This window comes from Vidua chalybeata, chromosome 13 (genome assembly GCF_026979565.1).
Source record: "Vidua chalybeata isolate OUT-0048 chromosome 13, bVidCha1 merged haplotype, whole genome shotgun sequence".
Classification (NCBI taxonomy): Eukaryota; Metazoa; Chordata; class Aves; order Passeriformes; family Viduidae; genus Vidua; species Vidua chalybeata.
This window is the reverse complement of record NC_071542.1, coordinates 10148328-10169288: the sequence shown is the minus strand read 5'-3', so window position 1 is coordinate 10169288 and position 20961 is coordinate 10148328. Positions and strand designations below refer to the sequence as shown.

At 39.0% G+C, this 20961-nt stretch overlaps 1 protein-coding gene across 1 annotated transcript in view; it reads left to right on the top strand.

Moving 5' to 3' along the window:
- FBN1 (fibrillin 1) overlaps positions 1–20961 on the top strand; it is a 145754-nt gene that overhangs the window by 90761 nt on the left and 34032 nt on the right. The window contains exons 23-34 of the mRNA XM_053954527.1: positions 323–448; positions 1268–1492; positions 2653–2778; positions 2871–2999; positions 3430–3555; positions 3684–3809; positions 4551–4673; positions 8365–8490; positions 9293–9418; positions 17595–17717; positions 18263–18385; positions 20160–20285. Coding sequence (XP_053810502.1) covers positions 323–448; positions 1268–1492; positions 2653–2778; positions 2871–2999; positions 3430–3555; positions 3684–3809; positions 4551–4673; positions 8365–8490; positions 9293–9418; positions 17595–17717; positions 18263–18385; positions 20160–20285 — 1605 coding nt within the window. The remainder of the gene's footprint in view (positions 1–322; positions 449–1267; positions 1493–2652; positions 2779–2870; positions 3000–3429; positions 3556–3683; positions 3810–4550; positions 4674–8364; positions 8491–9292; positions 9419–17594; positions 17718–18262; positions 18386–20159; positions 20286–20961) is intronic.

Below are 20961 nucleotides of genomic sequence, written 5' to 3'. Positions count from 1 at the left end.
AGTGAGTATGAAAATGGATATAGTTTTTAAACACCCCTCCCTTTTCTGTTACTTTTGAATTTAATTTCAATATATGTAGGAATAGCTAATATCAACATGTATTATTTCTGATCATCAGCAGTTTCCTGTAATTAATTGGATCTGGCTGACTTACTTTGGGAGTTGTAAATGTTTTGAATTTTTTCAGGCCATGTAGACTGCTGTCATTTTTTATTTTATCAAAAAAACATTACAATGTTATTATTTTTTAAATTTTTGCTAATTTGTTCATGTTTAGCATGCTAGTGATTACTCTTACTCACTTGCTTTTTTTCTCTAATAGATGTTAATGAATGTGAGGTGTTTCCTGGAGTCTGTACAAATGGGCAGTGTGTCAATACCTTGGGATCATTTGTTTGCCAGTGCCCCAATGGAATGACTTTAGATGCTTCTGGACGGACTTGTCTTGGTAGGTGTTAATTCCATGGACAGGTCTACTAGTGAAAAGCAGATCTATGCAGTGACTCGTGGTTGCACTGCATGTTTTCTAACAAGAAAGGAAAATTATTTTTGCCCATTTTTCAAACTGAATTAGTCAGGGACATGAACTTAGTTCATCTGGAATAAGAACAGGTTCCAATGGTAGTAGCCCATCCCCATCTGATAGCTAATGAATAGCTGTGATTTAGTTCCAGATTTTTCATCTGACAAATCCCTACAAATCATCCGTGCTCTTAGCACTTTCATCTGCAGCCCCACTGAAACCACTTTCCACGAAGGCTGGAATAGTGGAGGCTGCACCATTGTGGGTTGGGACTTGGCCATACCATGCACCTTGATGCAGTGTGCAGCAGAATATCCAAGTTTGTATGCTGTCCACCCAAAGCACCTTTGTCCATTTGTGACAATAATGCCCAAGATTTGCCTCTGAACAAGGCAAATAGCTTGTATGTAATAAAAAGGCTTGTATATAGCTTGTAGTAATTAAAAGGCTTTATATAAGTATGGCAAGTTGGAATGTTTAAAATCCTTTTCTGAGCCAAAATTTACTTCACGTGCTGAACACCATTTTTCAAAATGGTGCTTTAAACTTACTTCAACTGTTAATTTCTGAGTTTAGCGTTAATATTTTGCTGTTGGGAATTATGCAGTGAGCTTGGTATGCTCCTCCGAGTCCACAAAAACGTGGAGTGAGCTGTCCTGTGAAGGGATTTTGGAAAAAAAAATTCCTCTACAGTGAAGTAAATTTTCTCTTTCTTTCTCAACATGTTGTTAAATTGCCCAACAGACATTCGCTTGGAGAGTTGCTACCTGCAGCACGAGGACGAGCAGTGCACGTCCCAGATCCCAGGCCGGCACCGCATGGACGCCTGCTGCTGCTCCGTGGGGGCAGCCTGGGGCTACGAGTGTGAGGAGTGTCCTCTCAGGGGAACTCCTGAGTTTGAAGCTCTTTGCCCAAGGGGACCTGGCTTCTCTACGAAAATAGAAATAAGTGGGAAGCCTTTCTCTAAAGGTATGTGATCCATTTGTGGTTAATTGCCCGCAAATCCCGATGGCTGCTACATTTACTCTTCCATCAGACACCTCCTCTGGGTTTGAAAATTCCGGTGATAGGCACTTCACTCACCCTAAGGCACATTTGAAAATCCAGTTAGTGTTCATGGCAACTGAAGTCTAAATAAAATACAGGAGAATTTAGTTTGTGTTAGAGACCATTAAATACCATATAATACTGCAGCCTCAGAACACAGAATTTGTGTCACTAGAGAGGTTAAATTATGCCTGATTTTGCCTCCTGGCATCTCATAGTACAAGAACTGGAACAAACTGGGCAGTCAGCTTTGGATGTAATGAAAGAGCAATCCTTACGTGTGAAGGGTGCAATAACTTTAATTCTAATGTGAAGCAATAAAGAAATGGTGAATAATTTTGGGAATTTCTTGTGAAACTACTTGGAGAAGTAGAGGAAATAGCTTCCAGGATGATGGCTCAAATCAGAAAATTTTATTTACAGTAAACGTAGTTGTGTTATGACTCTTGTTGGTAAACTTCCAGCATTAAATGGGAATCACACAGTGACACCCCAGCATCATGTGCTGAAAGCTGTCTTTCCAGGATTACCAGTGAGGTTAAGCCGGACAATGTCAGAAGTTACCCAAAAACTAAACATTATGAAGTCTGAAATGAGGGGAATATATATATATATATTTATGACAATTGCTGTTGTTAGTTTCAGCCTTGTTTTATAAACAGTTACTAAGCCATTAATTAACCATAAAGAAAGTGACATGTGCTTTTACTTATGCTCATTATTTTTTCTGTGACTCATGGAAGTCACATTTTTTTCTCAGAAATCAGAAGACAGAGTGCTTTTTTTGAAAGCTGTCTTTGCCATCATCCTCTATCCGCTGAAATCTTCCTGAGCTGCAGGACAAAGGGGAGACTAATACTGTTCTGTAGCAGAAAGTGGTTTTGGAAATTCCAGCACAAAGTATCTGTCTACACTGTTGGTTAAGGGGAAGTCAATATCAGTTTATGTAGTGTGGTCTAATTTTCCCACAAGGAGGGGTCCCTGCCATGAAAAAGGATGAGCTCTGATGTCATCATTGCTTTTTTGTGCACTGTTTTTGTATGCAGTGGTAACATCATATGTCCACACTATCTCATTTTCAGACATCAATGAATGCAAGATGTTCCCTAGCCTTTGTACCCATGGAAAATGCAGAAATACCATTGGCAGTTTTAAGTGTAGATGTGACAGTGGATTTGCCCTCGATTCTGAAGAGAGGAACTGCACAGGTAAATTGTATGGATGTCTCTCTCATAGCTGTGAATTGAAAAGGGAAAACTGAACTCCTTTGAAAACCCTGTGAATGTGTTTTGTCTTACAGATATCGATGAATGCCGCATCTCTCCTGATCTTTGTGGCCAAGGCATGTGTGTCAATACTCCGGGAGACTTCAAGTGTGAATGTTTTGAAGGCTATGAAAGTGGATTTATGATGATGAAAAACTGCATGGGTATGTTTTTTATAGACCTTAGATGTGCAATAGTATGTGATGTGCTAGTATGCTGTGCATGGTTTCTTTGGGTTTTTTTTTTTAAGGTTTAATTGTGCTTGGGTTTAGGTCTCTCTTATTTTGTGAGCCTAACTAAAGCTAACTTGCTGCTTCTGCAAGTTGTCAAAGCATATATAAGCAAGGGGCAGGATTTTAGGATGCTAAATTTATCCCCACAATCCCCATCCTGCTAAGTGGAACACCATCCTGAACTTTGAAGTTAAGGTAAATGAAAATTTAGAAGTATTTTTGAGTTTATTTTCTTTTTTTAACCACGTTATGGTGCAAGGGATGACTGGCTCTAGGACAGGCTGATAATGCTGTGATAGGTGAGGGGCTGTGGTGAGGGATGTGCTGGCCCTGCACTCATGTGCCTCCTTTCTCCCCACAGATATTGATGAGTGTCAGCGCAATCCCCTTCTCTGCCGAGGTGGCACCTGCATCAACACAGAGGGAAGTTTTCGGTGTGATTGCCCTCCAGGCCATCAGATATCACCAAATATCTCTGCATGTGTAGGTGAGACATGCAGGCAAAATCAAGATTGTGCACAGCATTTTGTACCTCTCTTGTGCTGTGCATTTACAGCGTTTGCTTTAGTACCATTTTCAGCATGAAAATGTGTTCCTCTTTTTCGTTTGCAACAGACATTAATGAATGTGAGCTGAGCACCAACCTGTGCCGAAATGGCCGTTGTGTCAACCTGATTGGAAAGTATCAGTGTGCTTGCAACCCTGGATATCAGTCCACACAAGACAAGCTATACTGTATCGGTAAGGACAAAATCTGCACGGGAGCGCTAGCAAACAGGGAAGATAAAACACACAGAGTTGTTTCAGTTTAGTAGATAGATAAAGTAATTTTTAACCATGAATGAAAAAATCCATTACAGTTTGTCAAAATAGTATGCAAAATCTCCAAATCATGCACATCTGTTTTTGAGAGAATTGAATGAAGTTATGGCAGTGCTACACTTAGCTGAGTAACAGATTATTTTCTCTAGTAAATCAATCATGAAGCATAAAATCACATACTATTTTAAATGCCCCAAGACTTCAGACTTTGATGATTAAGAGTGAGTAACTTGTTAGATTAGTTATATATTTAATTAAAAATCATCATTTCTGCTAGACCATGAAATAGAATCATGTGGTTCATTTGCATACATTCCTTCTGCTGTGCCATGGAAAAATCCACTGGCTTTAATTCTGCCAAGTAATTTTTTACCTTGAATCTTACAAAAACTTTGTTGCCCTCATGATCCTGTGGTAACTCAGTGCTATTTCTGTATGTAGAAGGAGAAGCACAGAAGTGTTTGTATATGCAGTCTTTCCATCCCTGGATTGCCTGAATCCTTCCCAGTGCCTGCCTTTGCAAACACTTGAATGTTAGTGTGCACACACAAAGTGTAGATTCTGGACTGATGGTGTACTGGAAAGCTGACTTTGTGTCCTTGAAATGTGCTTTAAAGTAAAAGGTATTGTGGATTTTAACTGTAATTTTCTCCTTTTTAGATATTGATGAGTGCAAAATAATGAATGGTGGCTGTGAGGACTTCTGTACAAACTCGGAGGGCAGCTATGAATGTAGCTGTAAACAAGGCTTTGCACTCATGCCAGACCACAGGACATGCACTGGTAAGGGAGATTTTGGGAACTTTTCTGCTTAAAGGGCTTATTTCAATAGCTTGAAACAAAACTTCTTTTTAAGGTTACAGCTATTGTAACAAATACACCATTAAAAAAAGAAAATAAATGGAAAATGAAGTTCTTTTTCTAAAAGAAAAAGAAGTAGCTCCAAGTATCAGAATTGGGCAACTGCAGAAAGAAGTGCTTTGAAGGGAATTGGTTCTTGATGATTTCAGAAAGTGTACCAGTTGATTATAGGAGCGATGGTGGGTAGGATGGTTGGGATGGATGGAGATGAGAGCAGTTGATTCTGATATTAATAACAAAAATCTCTACTTTTTTGAGTAGGAGATAAATTTTTCCCCTTAAGGTATTGTAGTAGATCCAAATCCAAAACAAGTTTGAAGACCATTAAAAAAATTATCACTAACAGAAGCCAAGATGCTGTGCATGTGTATTGTATGGTTATATTGTTGAGAGGATAGACAGAGATGCTAGAAGAGAAGTTGATTGCTCTGTTCTGTCATTTTGTGGTATCTGCTCTTAAGCAAGCAAGAAAATTCCTATTTTTAATTACTTGTTTATTCAAGTGCAAGTATGCTGCATTAATTCAGAGCTGAATGACTTGCAGAGAAAATGAAGTCTGAATAATATGAATCTTTCTTATGAAACAGGTTTTTTGCACTCTTAGAAGAGTTTGTGAGAAAATTTTCAGAGCTCTTTTATGGCTGGGTGTTCTCCTTTGGGAGTCTGGGAGTCATAATCCCAGGAAGTGAATTGTACTTGGTGATTTCCACATAGGTTACTGGAAAGATGATTCTACCCTACTTTTCTCTTACTTCTTGCTTCACAGCCACTGGCCTGATGAGGCATGTGAATATTTGCCAGCTGTTTGCCAATTCCATCCAAGAGCTCCTTGAAGAGCATGAGAATTACAACAGGGTTAATCCCTTGGAATAGAATTGCCTTTATAGTTGAACACATGGAGAGTTTTCTATACTGGATTATTAGAGAGCTCACATTTAGAATTTGTAAATATTTATAGACCTTGAACCAGGATCTCAATTACCCTGAGGCCACTCACTACCATTCCAGAAGATAAAAGAGCCCTAAAGCACAGCAAAATGTAATTTTCCCCCACACTGTGGCTTGCTCTGTCAGAAAGATGTAAAGTAGCCAGCCTTCAGCAAGTATCAGACCCTTAGTCAAAGAAAGAATTCAACTAGAAAAAGTGCAGATTGATTGACCCTGAAAACCTAAAATATTTAGATTAGAAGTAGTTTGCTTTAGCTCAAGTTTCTAGAAAAGGCAAGCTTTTACAAAAACTTGCCCAAACATTGGTGTTTGGGGCACTTTTTAAATGCAAAAATAAAACCGGTTGATCGAAATTGTGCCTCAGCCAGAATCTAAACCCAGTGAGAGGATTAAAGTGACATGAGAGGGAAGGGAGGAGCAGGGGGAGCAGAGTCTCTGAGCCACTTTTCTGTTTTCATCTTCTTTATTTGCCTTGGACCAAATGACCCAAGTGTGCACTTGGACAGTCTTTGAGATCTCAAGTCTGCTAGCTAGAAACAGTTCTGTCTTTACTCCCCCTTATCCTTTGCCACCCAAACACATCTCTAAACCCAAAACCAGAACAGATCATTTACAGCACCTTCCTGCATATTAAACTAAAAACCTTGGAATAGGAAGCTATCATCTTTCTGTTCTCAAAGTCAAAATGCAAGGATCTGCCTTTGCTGTGGGGAGGGGATGGATTCTCTGTGGTTTGTCCACACATTAACCTGACCCTGAACACATCCATAGAAGTTTGTAGTCAGATCTTACTTTAGTTGTGAATTTCTACATATCTATTTCTAGATATCCAGCCTTTACTCTGAAAAATAGAATTTCCTTCACAGACCAGCTGTAATAACTATTAGCTATTCATTTTCATACTCCCTTCTAATAAGGACTTGAGTGCAATAGCCACACATAAAAAGGTTTAAATAGCAGAAACACCAGACATCTTTGGATGTCAAGTCAAATCTAAGAAAATATCCAGAGATGTGAGGGGTCACCTTCACTACCCTGTCATTATTGAAAACACTGCTTCCTTCTCTTGAAAAGATATTATTTACATATGTAAACATCTGGTGCATATTCAAAATCCACATACTAAAGTTTTGCCTCTACCTAAACTAAGAAGAATAAAAATAATTTGTGACTTTGCTTTCATGACACTAAATACCTGGTTTTACACTGTTAGATGTTTTTGCATGGTACAAGATAAAATAGGACTGTGACCTTCAATTGTGAAACACCTATTTTACATTTTCTCTGTTTGTGAACATGTCTTTTATCTTTAACATCACACAAAGCTGGAAGCCATCACAGAATATATTTGCTGATAATTGACCTGGTAAGAATGCTCTGCAGTTCAGTAGTAGGTCACGTTTGAATTGGTGAGGTTATGCATAAATAATGAGCTCAATTAGGAGAAACAATAGGTTCTTTGTCAGCTGATTTTCCCCCAACTGTGAAATCGGTACAGTGGCGGGTTTGTAAATAAAGTTCTTTATTTCTGTCATTATTATTCCCATTTCTAGAGCTTAAATTTGCATGTTAATTCAAATTCCATTCCAAATTAACATTTTCAGGCTAATGTCCATGTCAACATTATTTGCTTGTTAAGATAAACAGGGACTGGTCAGCCTTCTTCCTTGCAGAAGTTGTGTATCCATACAAGCACTAGCTGCTAGAAGTACAGCAGAATAATGAACATAATATTTTAAATTAATGTGAGTTCGTTTTCTGCAGCTGCATAATTACTGCAATCCACAATAGACTGCTCTGATAATGAGTTACACCCTTTCTCTTGGAGAAGATTCCTGAATCTTGTCCTTTTTGTGCTGATTTTTTTCCCATGGTATCACTAGGCAGAGATTCTGATTTTTGCTCTTGCTGGTCTGTGTCGGTGCTGACACAGGAAGATTGTAGGGATTTTTACAAGAACACTAGCATAACCCCAGGGGCTCTGAAAGATTCCAGAACTTAGCATGGTTGCCTTAATATAATAAAGTATCTGCTTCTGCAGCTTGGCTCCAATCAGGGATGGCAATTTTATCAGTTATCAATTGAGTAAACAGCTTTTCATCCTAGAGGATATAACTATATGGCTGGCCTGGCCAGTCAGTTGAAATACTAAATAAGACCATAAAAATCTTGTAGTGAAATAAATGTATGTACTGTAATCATTTCCATCACAAATTGAACTGTTTCCAGTTTGTCACCACCCTTGAGATCTGTAGAGGTACTTTGCATATATGATGCCTTTTTTAAGATCTGTAAAGCTTGATATTTTTGTCACTGAATTTGACTTCAGAGCTTCCATTGATTTCAACAATGATGGATTGTATCTAAGAATGCCCAATTATATATGGCCTTGTGGTGTGACAAAGGTTCTGCTGGAGCTCTTTTTTCTGAAGGAAAAGTTGGTTCCTGTTCCTCCCACTTGAGTCAGAAGGGAATGTTTTACCACTGACTTTAGCTGGAGACAAGGAGCTTACTCATCAGGACAATTTTGCAATGTACTGCTCAGTTATTTACAAGGATTCAATCTTCACCATGTTTATCAAAGCATTAAAATGTTTACTTGCCATGATGATGGTTCATTGCATTGGATAAAGGTAACATATTTTAATCTGATTTTCCCCTGTAGATATTGATGAGTGTGAGGACAATCCTAACATCTGTGATGGAGGCCAGTGTACAAACATCCCAGGAGAATACAGGTGTCTTTGCTATGATGGATTCATGGCATCTGAAGACATGAAGACTTGCATAGGTAAGTGAAAGTACATATATTCCAATCTGCATTAAACACTGAAAAAAAAAATCTACTAAGGTGCTCTTTCCAAGTAGACAGACAATGATATTTGAGGAGTATTGCTCTTATTTCCTAATTTTGGTCACCTGACCATAGAACCAGCCCTATTGCACAAGTGCCAATGTAATCTGTATATCCCTGTAAATTGGGGTGCAAACATGATCTATAGCATTGCATCTTTGGGTCCTCTTCCAGTGAGGTTTTTATGCAACTTAGATAAAAGAGTGCCTGCAGAAAGCAAGTGGATGATGCTGTGGAAAATTTCTAGCAAGATAAATCACCAGTGCTGATTTAAACTTGTCTCTGAGAAAAAAATTATGTGGAAGTGTTGTACCTTGGTAGAATGGAGTTGTGAAACAGCATATCTGCAAAACCACATTTTCACATTTTAATTTTATATCTTGAGTGTATTTCGAGAGAAATGTCTGACAAAACTAGACAATGCATGCATATATAAATGTATACATCACATATATGTAGGAATTACCAAAAATCATAGTCATTCTTTGGATAATGTACTGCACCTTAGTGCCTATGTTTAGGAACAGCTGGCATTAAAGGTATGTTAATGCAGATATGGTAATATAACACTGTTACCCCAGATCTCAAAATGTATGCTAGGTAAGGAATAACTACTATAAGCATCTTTTTCTTTGCATATCTAGACCTGTGTTTCTATCAGAATTCATATCTGAAGAGATTTTTCCAGTTACTTTCTAAGAATTGTATTTAATAAATCTTAATTCATGGGGTTTTTTAGATGTTAATGAGTGTGATCTGCATCCAAACATCTGTCTGAGTGGAACCTGTGAGAATACAAAAGGCTCATTTATCTGTCACTGTGATATGGGATATTCGGGCAAGAAAGGCACAACTGGTTGCACAGGTAAGTTTTAAAGCTTAATTATTAATTTTTACATATACTCATGAGTCTGCTTTTCTGGTGTTTAGAACCTCCTCTCACTGTGCTTCTTTTCATTTACTTGTGCTCTTATTTCACCTCTCATCCAAATTTGCTGAACTTGTGTTCTGCTAAACTTCAGTGGTATAGCATTCAGCCTGATGCTGCTTCTGCTGAAATGAGTGGAGCAAAGCTTGGGATCAAAACTGGACGTGTTACTGCACAGTTGTTCATCTAAGAGCACAGCAAATGCCATTGTCTGTAGCTTGACAAACTCCTGAGGAGCTCAGTGCATTTGGATTTGTTAATTGTATACTATGCAAGCAAATAACACGTATCTGTTCAAAGTATTATTTGGCAAACACAGATGGCTTGAAATATGTGCTAAAATATATTTTCAGTTTTTGCAAAGTGTCGACAATACAGTTATACAACTACATTCTATCAGCTGAATCAGAATTTGCTTTATTTCATGTATTGCCAGCAAACATAAATGAGATTCAAATATACAGGCTCAGAGGGCATGATATTAATAATCCAAGTGCTGGTGTCTCAAGCCAAGGTGTTGAGATCTTAGGCTTTGCCCAAATACGAATGCAAACATATGTTTAATATAATTTTTAATGTAGACTTAGGGTAAACACATTTCTGGCAATGTCTTTGAGACACACTTTTATTCTTAGTCTGCCCTTATTGTACAGATTTAATAATATATTTTTTTAAGTGCCCCAAATAGATAAAGCTGTTTTTTTACAGCTCTCACAGAAAAGTTTGAGAGCTGGAGTTGTATTTTGCATATTGGGCTATGGATGAATAATTTTGCATTAGTAACAGCTGCCTTTGACGTACATAGGAACTGATATAAATCCAAGAAATCCCTAATTGTACTCTGTAGACCAACATTTCTGTGTTCTTTGTTTCTGTGCTAAAGTATATGAAGATTTTCAGAACTCTAGACCTGAAAACCCTCACGCTGATCAGTTACACATGGTGCTGCTATCAGTCCCAGCCTAAGGAGCAGGCAGGGAAGATGAAACAGTGAGTTGTAGGCAAAAGACAGAGAAAGGTCATGGAGGCAGGGGAGGAATCCGAGGTATGGCTTCTGGAGAAGTGCCTGGAAATAGCCACCATTTTGGCATCACTTGGTTCAAGGTAGTGACAAATGTCCCAGGTGATATTTTTTTGTTAAAGGAGATGCCAGGAAATCCCTCTGTCCTGGTCCCAGCCAAGCCCTGACCTGTGGATGGACATTGTCTGTCATGATGGCTCTTCCCACCTCCTTACACATTTTTAACCTTTCCTGCTGCTTTTGTCTGCATGCCATTATTTCAGAGAGGCTGGCACTTATGAGGAAAAACACCAGAACACCTTAATTCCAACAGATACTATAGAGGGGCTCAATGATTTGAAAGAGCCCAGTGGTCCAAGATGAAAAGGTGAAGTATCAGTATTGCTGATACAACTGCGATGGGATCATACTCAAATAATTAATTTTTTTTAAATTTAAATAAGCAGGAAGCAGAACAGAAAATTTCTAGATTGGTTTCATAATGAAAAAGCTGTGGATACAGATCCCATAGTAATTACATTGTGCAGGTTCTCACATTCTGTTTTTTAAAATGTCTGATGTACTGCTGGAGAACTTTGAATTCTCCATTTCTTGTTTGCACAGTATTAGAGCAGAGTTGAAGTTCTCAGGCTCAGGTACTGCAGACCATGAGAGCATCCTTCAGTATTTCTTCTGTAAGGACCTTGCCAACGGCACCTTGACTCCAGAATTCAGTTCTTGTCTTACAGACAGATCAAAAGCATCCACAGTTTTTAGGAATTCCCATGGAAAAAAAAGTTTTGAAAACATGTACAGCACTTTGAATGGGAGATCCTCAGTTTTATGAGAACAACTAAATCATGTCCTTTGGGTTCTATTCCAGTTTTGTCTAAATATTTCAGCTCCCTTGTCATTACTGAGTAATTCCATTTTAACAAATAAACTTGTTTTTTTCTCCCCAGTCATTTAACAGTATTCAGAATCCACCTACTGACTTACATTCCCATCCCACACAGATGTAAGTTGCTCTAGTTGTCCCCTCTCTGTGGTTCTCAGTAAGAATCTGGACAGAGTTTAGTAACAAAAATATGTTTTTTAAAATACTATGCAAGAATACAGGTTGTAGATGCAGCTTTCCAACATCAAGTACTGTGAATGGTTTAATTTCCATTCACAAGGCAAACTGTGATGATACAGGCTTAGAACTGTTCATTTTAGATTTTCCTAGGCAGGCAATGGTATGCAGCCACTAGAGAGAAGATTGCTGTGTTTTCCCCTATCCCAGTTCCAGATCACCCAGCTTTGTGACAAATACCTTGTCTCTACTTCTTCTGTCAATAAAGTATATGTGTACTTGTGCAGAAATGAAATCCTGCTTTGGAACTTGCATTTGTATTTTGTGACTCATCACCACTCTGAATTTCTGCCCGTAAATCTGCAGTGTTTCACTGTTGATGTAGAGTCTTAAACTTGCTCAAATATTTTCACAGAGAAACAAATTCTTCTCTGACTCTCTCCCATCCACCCTTGCAGTTATAGCTGTGTGCACAGCCCCCCTGGTCGTTCTTGGTGGAGGGGGGCTTGGACATGCTTAGGGTGCTCTTCACAGAGTCAAACTGAAAGAGGTGAACTTGAGCAGTAATTTCCCAACATAGCCAACAGATCAAAAATAAATATGTTGCAAGTCAGCTGGGTTTCTCCACAGCAGGCTTAGGGAGTTGGAAGGCTGAGACCAGGCTCTGACTCTTCAAGGGCCATGCTGTTGCCATGTGGAGGAAGGCTAGTGGAAGGTATTCAGCTGCAGCCTTGGTGTGGGCTGTGAGCTTGGAGAGTTTGGTGTTGAATGTCTTCCAGTGATGATGGCATTAGTGGATACAGGAGGAGTAAGTGCACGCTGCATACCTGCATGGCTGACAGGAACTTGGTTCTAGAGAGGTCAGACATCTGAGACAGGGAAAGGAAGAGGTGAGCCTGTCATTTACCCTCAGAAATAGAGCCATAATATTTTGTGACTTGTATAATGTACTTTCCTCTCCATTATTAGTGGCTTCTGGCCATTAATAATACATTGTGTTTCAGGCTTGATGGCACAAGAGAGTTCTGGTACCAGTGAAGCATATGTTTGCCATCATGAATCTGGGAGCTGGCTGTGTCAGGCCAAATACCAGAAGATGATAATGAAATCCTGCCCACCAAAGGGGGGTATTACAGGAGGAGTGTACTGGCAATAGGCATCTGTCCAGCAATAACATGCTGTGCTGTACATCATCAGTGTGCAGATGATGTAAGGATGGATAGCAGGCAAAGACTGAACTGTCCCATGTGAAACTCCAAGAGTACAGTATGCTGAATAAAATCTGAGAGTGATTCCAAAAGAGAAAACAGTTTTGCATATAGGAAGATCAGAATAGGGGAATTTTTCCATATATTTTTATACTATTATGAGCACCAAGTTGAAATTCACAGTCTTTTCCCTCTGAAAAGCCTTTGTTTTTCCTACCTGATTACATGGGCAGCAACCCAGGAGGAGGAAATGCCTTGTGACTTCCACCAGACAACTGGTCCTTGGGGAACTGGACCCAGGCTCGAAATACCAGTGAAACGTCAGTGCAATAAAATGCACAGATATGCAGAGACTGCCAAAAAAATGTAAAAGTCAGAAAATGCTTAAGGGATTTGCATAATTCCTGACAAACAGTACTGATTTATAGGTGGAGTCTGAATTAAATTTACAGTTTGCTAAGGATAGACCATTATAGACCATTGAAGCCCAATGAAACCTAACAGAAAATGGTACACAGAGTACCTAGAGGATTTCATGCCCAGCAACGAACACGTGAATTTTCTTCAGTTAATGTGCACTCTCATTCTGTTCAAATGCAAAGGAATGTTTCTAGAGTATAGGTGAGGAAACAGTGACTTATTCCCATCCTCCTCTCTGGCCAACTTCAATGATCCACTTCCAGACTGGGTAAGGATGTGTTGTGCAGATATTGGCTAGCTGTTTCTTTCCTTTGGTTGCCACATTTTGCAAGCATAGGTCAAAGGGTGACAGGGTACATATGATGTGTATTTTTGCTGCACATACATTGAGAGCCCTAAAAATTTGTGCCACTGTGATTAATGGGAGAGACACTTTATTAACTGCCAAAGGCTTGACAGAAAAAAATACTTGTCCAAAGAAGAGAACTGAAGGAGCCAACAAAATAGGGTGACTGGCAGGTTTTTTTTCCCCAGAGTGCTTAGGATTGTTATGATGTCAGACCTGCATGTTATTTATTGTGCGTATTCTCATCTGTTGTAGGCAGACAACTCTCTTAGTATAAATGGGAGTTGTGCAATTGCAAAGCTGAGAACATGTGTGCAGCAGGACTGGGGCACAGTGGGACCGGCTGAGGATGCAGTGTCAGTCTCCGACTGGAATGTCTTTATTTTCCTTGGCTTGTCACGGACTCATGCTGGAGGCAGAAGGAGAAGGTTGATACAAATCAGTGACTCACTCCTTTACTCTTTAGTGAAAATCCCCATGAAGTCAGTGGGAATAGGCCATCATTGTGTGAAACCCTGACTTCAGTAGTGTCCTCGTGGGTCCTCCTTGGGTCACGATATCTTTACTCAGAGCGAGTAATGCCTTTGTCTTCAGACAATTAAATGAAAATAGCTGGAGTATTTGAAGAGTATAGTACTGTTTGTACTGCCATGCAGACAGAACAGGCTGGACTCATGCTTTTATTAAAGATATTGAGTTAATTTTTCCCCTACAGAGCTCAACTTCTTTCTGTTTCATTCTGTGAAGCCATAATTCAATACTTATGGCAACATAAATCCATATTAAGCTCCAGTATAAGAAGGCATAAATTCCATTGATTTCAGTGCACCATTTACACAGAACCGTGCTTGGTCTGAGATCTCTTTTGCCTTGGAAATAATTGCAATGTAATAAATGTAGACTTACAACTCAGCTGTGCAATGAAAGGAGAGAATAGGGATTATAGCAAAACAACATCTGAGTTAAACACAGGGGAAAAGAAGTAAAATCTGGGATGAAGCCAGTGATGGTATTGTACATGCCTCAATCAGCTTTCTTTTAAGTATCTGAAAAAACTTTCCATGAATCATGGATATAAGCCCGGCAATGTCCCTTTAAAGATGGTATTAGAGAATACAATTTGCATTCTCTATTTGATCTTTACCCAGGCAAAATGTATTGAAATCTATTGAAAATTTTTACTGGAGAAAAGTTGTTTTTTTTTTATTCTAAGCAAGTGAAATGACATTTCAGTGGCTGATGCCTGAGAAAGTTGATCCCATTATAAATACCCATATTTGGGTATAGATTTATACTTGCAGTTTTCATTCCAAAGAAGATTCTAAGCTTTTTAGAGTGTGTGTCGAACAGCTGATGGGGAACAAATGTCCACTGCAAGGGCCCCAGTGTTGTGGTGCTGCTGTTCTGCTGGGAGGTGCTAATGGGGGTTCTCATGTACAGTGTGTCAGTGGGTCACTGCGTGGTGGGATGGAGTCCACAGTCACTTTATGTAGAGTGGAAAGTTTGGCTTGACTTTTCTTAAATTTGAGCCTGAGCATGACTTCATTGTGGTGTAGCTGTTGCATGCAAGTTTCTGTTTGTGTTTGCTGGTGGTTTAAAAAAATTCTTGGCAGAAACTTCTCTACTGGTGATGGGTTTTTTTTTTGTGTTTTGTTGTGCTCTGCAGGGTATAAGGAAACTTGTGATAGTATGTTTCAAAGCATCAAATAATCAAATATAGTGGAGTTTTAATGTGAGCAGTGGTTTAACAGTTTGGGGTTTAAAATCAAGTAAAGGTTAAAAAATAGAGTGTTTGCCTCAGCTTTTTTATGTCAGTGTATACTGTAGCTGACCTCTCTAAATTCCTTCCAGTCTTTCCCCAAGCCAAAATGAGTTGCATTTTTTTCAGGCCACCCTTAAGATTTTTTGACAGACGCGAGTTTCCTGTTTAGGGTGATGTTATCTTCATGAGTTTCTGCACATGCTAAAGGCAAAACTGCTCTGAGATTATTCGCTCCTGACCCTTTTTTTAAGTTTTAAAAAGTAAGTGTCCATTTGCATGTTTTCAGGCCTGTTGGTGGAGTTAACATTCATTAATGGTAGATTCCAGCTGACGGATTTAGATTCATATCTAGATGTCAGCATTCAGATTATGGGAATTCTCATGTCTGGGGTTTTGAGTCAAAGCAATGCCTTGCTTAGAAAGAGACTTAGAAAAGTAAGATTGGATTAAATTACACTTCAACAGACTAAAAAACTCCAAAGCATTAAAAGCCACCCCACAAAAAAAAAAACAAAACAAAAAAAAAAAAAAAAAAAAAAAAAAAAAAAAAAAAAAAACAAAAAAAAACAAAAAAAACAACCAAACAAACAAAACAAAAACCCCAAAAAGCAAATCACAAAAAGAAATCCCAAAATCTCAACAACAAAAAACCCCATCAAGCACAAAACTCACCAAACAAACATCCTGTCTCTCCCAGCCAGCAGTTGTTTTGGGTGTTTTCTGGCCTTGAGTATTTAATTTTAGGATAATAGACAGAAGTTGTCTTCTTTTTGAAGTCATGTGTTGCCTTTGTGAAAAGGCAATATATGTGTACAAGGCACAGTGAAAGGACAAGGCCTTTTGTCTAGAGAAGTGTGAACAGACAAACCTAAGAAAGTGTCGTAAAGGAGGAAATGGTTAAGGTGATACCTGGACACTTTCTGCATTAGCTCCACAACCTCACCTTCTTTAAAGAGCTAATTGTTTGCAGGTAAAATTATAGGGAAGTTCAAGTCTGTGATTTTGGGGCTGGAAATCCCAAAGGTTGTTACATATTTGATGGCTGATGCCTTTTATTAATCATCTTCTTGAGAAGGGTCTGAGCTGGGTTTTTGGCTGTAGAATCATGTAGAGTTGTGAGCTTGTTTTCCATTTCCATCAGCTGTTTTACAGAGGGAGATGATTTGGCTTACAGCAACATCAAAGACACCAAAGACACCTGGGAGGGCTAAAAAATGGGTATCAGTTTTAAGTGGCTTGATGTGAACTCTGGTTAGGTTACATCCTGCATGGGAGGTAAAGTGCAATTCAATAGCTCAGTTACAGAAAATATTGGAAAATCCAAAGCTCAGATAGGCAAGAAAATTCCTGCCAGTTTTGTTTCAGTTACCAGTAGTAATTTCTGGAAACTTCGCCTTTTAGTTTATACATTCTCCAACTACTTATATGGAGCGTTAATAATGCTTTGTGAGAAGAGAAGGAAGAATGGAGTTCAATTTGGGTTTTGCAGTCTATACATTTTGACATTGCCAGAGAATGCCCAAAAATGAAAATAAGGTGAAAATAGCAAGTACTGAAATAGAATGTGCTAGCATGACCATGTATGTTGAAGATTGGATGACTTGCTGCCTGATGTCTCCAAGGATGCTGACTTCTTCCCACTGTGTTAGGTTTCCTGAGTTCCTAATAAACTGCTTGCCTGATGAGCTCCTCAGCTGTCTTGGTAAATACAGTGGTACAACCTGCCTCCCACCTTGCACACAGCCTCTGGCCAAGCAGAACCTGCTTCATTCCCTGCCTGGGGACAATCCTAGGGGCAGCCAGCTGGTGGTGCCTGGCTGGCATTCATCAGCATCTCTGTGGATATGTGGGGACTGTGGGAGTGCTGCATTCCAGGGGTCCCTGGGCAGCAGAGTTTCCTTTGACAGTTTTTAGCAATGTCTGCAATGTGGAGCCACCAGCGTAGTCCTTCTCTGCAGACTCTGCCCATCTCTGCAGGATGGGCACTCTGGGAAGGCTGTCTTCTGAGGTACTGTCTTCCTTATCAAATATACTTCGGAGTGAGCTGCAGCAGCACTGCTTTATGTGCCTGTCAGAAGAACAGGTAGTGGGGCACCGCGTTTGAAATGTGCTACATGCTCCTTTGCTTTCCTTTGCTTTTCTTTGTTGTGATTTTGTCTTCACATTTCTTTTTAAATGTCATGTTGTAAAGAATGCAGACTTGCTTTCACATTCACCTTGCCTTTCTTGAGAAATTGTAGTGTCAGTTATCTGGATTTGAGAAAGTGTGTTCCATGAGCTCCTCAAACATCTCTGTTCACAGATATCAATGAGTGTGAAATTGGAGCCCATAACTGTGACAGACACGCCATATGTACAAACACAGCTGGAAGCTTCAAATGTAGCTGCAGCCCTGGTTGGATTGGAGATGGTATCAAGTGCACAGGTGAGTCTTACGCATTTGTACTTATTTGTAAGGTCTGACCACAGTGGGGTTCTGGCAATTCTGAAAAAAAGTAATACCACACCTATAAAATGAGAAGGCAAATGGCTATTGAACTTTTAAGGTTGATTTGACATGATCTGTTGGAAGACAAGTTCTCCACCATGGTATCTGTGAAATAAGCATTATCTCATGTTTGGCTTATGAAATGATGAGAACAGACTGGACCATGGAGAGAGATGATTTGTGCTTGAGGGCAGCTGATGGGAGGCAGTGAGGGGCCTCCTGGTGCTCCCCTTGAAAACAAGGTACAGGCCTTAGTACTGAGTGCCCTGGAGCTTCCTCAGTCACAGTTAAATTGTCAGACTTCTTTGATGGGCTGCAAATAAGCTGTTCCCCACTTTTTCAGTCAGACGACCACACATATGTATAGGTTTTATTATGGAAGATTATTTAAAGTAGAGCTTCTGTGTGCCATACACTATTTAAACTTTGTATTAGTGTATTGGTTTTTAACTGATTTTTTTCCCTTTTTTATTATTTTAAAGATCTGGATGAGTGCTCCAATGGAACCCACATGTGCAGCCCACATGCTGACTGCAAGAATACGATGGGCTCTTACCGCTGCCTGTGTAAAGAAGGTTACACTGGGGATGGTTTCACTTGTACAGGTACAGTATTCAGAATACTCAGAGCTGTCTGAGGAGAGAAGGGATGAGCTCCAGTGGTACTGTGCAACCTAAGTTAGTCTGTGATCCAATACACAGAAACAGCTTTTAAACATTTGAAATTTTCATTAATATGTCATCATTAATTGTCTTCTCCTTCACCTAGGTTGCCATAGCTTAAAAGAAATATTATATATTATACATAGTCTAACTCAATAACTTTTTTCCCTTGATAAAATGCAATTTTTCCTTGAGCTTTTCTTGTTAGTTTAAATGAGTGACAAAATTATTAAAACTAGGCTTGATTATGTAATTTGGCGAGTTAGTAAACTAGTCCATTGGCTACTCACCTTAATACTTAAATAATAGGGCATATACATCAACATTACTTCACAAAATTGCCTAAAAATGTTTGTCTTTTCCACAAGTGAGTGTGTGGTGTCTGTCTGCTTCACTCCATCATCCTGAGAGCTGGTGTCAGGGTGCAGTGCTGGCAAGTAGAATGAAAGAAGTAGCTGCTTCTGAAACCTCATTTTATAAACTGTAAATGAGACAATAAAACTTTGCTAGAGAGATGTTTCCCACCCACACTTCAGTCTTCTGCTTTGATTAGCTCATGTGTGCTTAGTCATGAGGAGCCCTGCTCTTGCAGTGTGGCTGGGGATGCTCGCTGTTTGGAGCAGAGCCACGTGACAGAGCTGGTGGGCCAGGTTTTCAGCTGGTGCAAATCAGCAGCACTCCATCAACTGCAGCAGTTTTTTAGAGCATCTGAGAATCTGGATTATCAGGTTTAAGGCTGGATTTGAATAATTCCAAATTCTAATCAGACCTTGGAATTCTGTTTAATTCTCTCAGTATAATTTCATCTTGAATCTGATTCAGCTTCCTCAGTGGCCTTCCTAACCCAGTACTCTGTTAATTTGCTGTATGATGATTTCCAGGAGTCTGTAAGCTACACCCTTCAGATGGAGTGCTTACAGAATTTCTGCATTCAGTAGAACTTTGTTTCTATTTGGATACTTTATTGTTTGTGAATTCAAAAGGTGTCTGGGACTCAAACTAGAGCACTCAGATGTTCTGTAAGCCCTCTGCCAAGTGTGCAGTGTGCAGCATTCTCCCTGGTAGGTGATTTTTGATTTACCAGCCATGGACTTCTCAAAACTCATGCTGCCAGCCAGACTCTGTTGTAAAAAAGAGGTCTTTTTGTGATGTGTAACATTTCAGCTAGAGTGTAAGAGCCATGATCTATCTGAAGGTGAGCGTAGTCCAGTTGGAAGGCTCTTTCTCTCATCAGCAGTTAACCTACAGTTCAGTTTTGATGAAGTTCTTTTCATGCCACTTTTTGTCAGTGTTTTGATGTTTGGCATGGAGAACTGCCTATTACCATTTGTTTGTTCACTGCATAGTAAACTTCTTTTTTTTCCAATTACTGCCTCTAGGCTTCGCTGTAATAGAAAGAATAACTATAATAAATTTCACGTGCTCATTCTGAGTCTAAATATGACCCTGTGACTGCCTCCAGTTGTTAACTGGAGCTACTCTAAGAGTCTATGCCTTTCTGATTTTCCTTTTTCTGGTTAGAAATTGTATTTGCAGCATGTCGGGAATATACAGAGCCTGTTACATGTAGTAACCTCTGCACAGAACTAGATTGCAGTTTCTTCTGCACATGTTCAGGTAGAATAATTAAAATGCTTGGAACACTAAATGCTTCAGCTCAAATGTTGGTGAGAAAACCATCTTTACTGCTAACTTGCAATATCCCTTCCTTTTACAGACCTCGATGAATGCTCAGAAAACTTGAATCTTTGTGAAAATGGGCAGTGCCTCAATGCCCCTGGAGGGTATCGCTGTGAATGTGATATGGGATTTTTGCCAAGTGTAGATGGGAAAGCATGTGAAGGTAATTCTTTGTAAGCTTTAAACAACAGTCAACAGATTCTGCCTTAATACTATTTTATGTTCCAATTTTTTACAATTGTTTGCTGTTGTGATTCTACTGAGAACTGCATGATTTTTTTTAATAGTATTTGCTTTTTTGCACTTCATACATTTATTATGGACCTCTAGATGTTCATCTACCTGCTGTATATAAAGAGAACAGCTTTTCAAAGTCTATCTTATGATATATTATTTTGGGGTCCGATTGGTGATCCAAATGGCACTGACAGCTGCCATTTCTTCTTGATTGTTGATGTCCAGTTCTTCATTTTATTCAAAACAATTAAACAGAAAAAGTTGTTACTTCACATTGGTATGTATGAAGCTGAAAAGCAGTGATTTGGTAGCCAATATAATGCATATGCTTTAAGGGCTTCTGTGAGGTGCAGAAGCAGAGTGCAGAAGCCTTGCAGAAAATCTGTATGACAACACCAAAAAAAAAAAATTCTGTATGACTATTTGTTCAGTTTCAAAAGTGAGCTGTCAGTTAACAGTTTACAACTCATTCATAAGAGCTTTGCATATGCAAAGATTCAAAACAATAATATAATATATATTATATGTATTATATATGTTATAGAATATATATATTTTATATTATATAATAATCAAATAATAAACATGTTACCAATGTGATT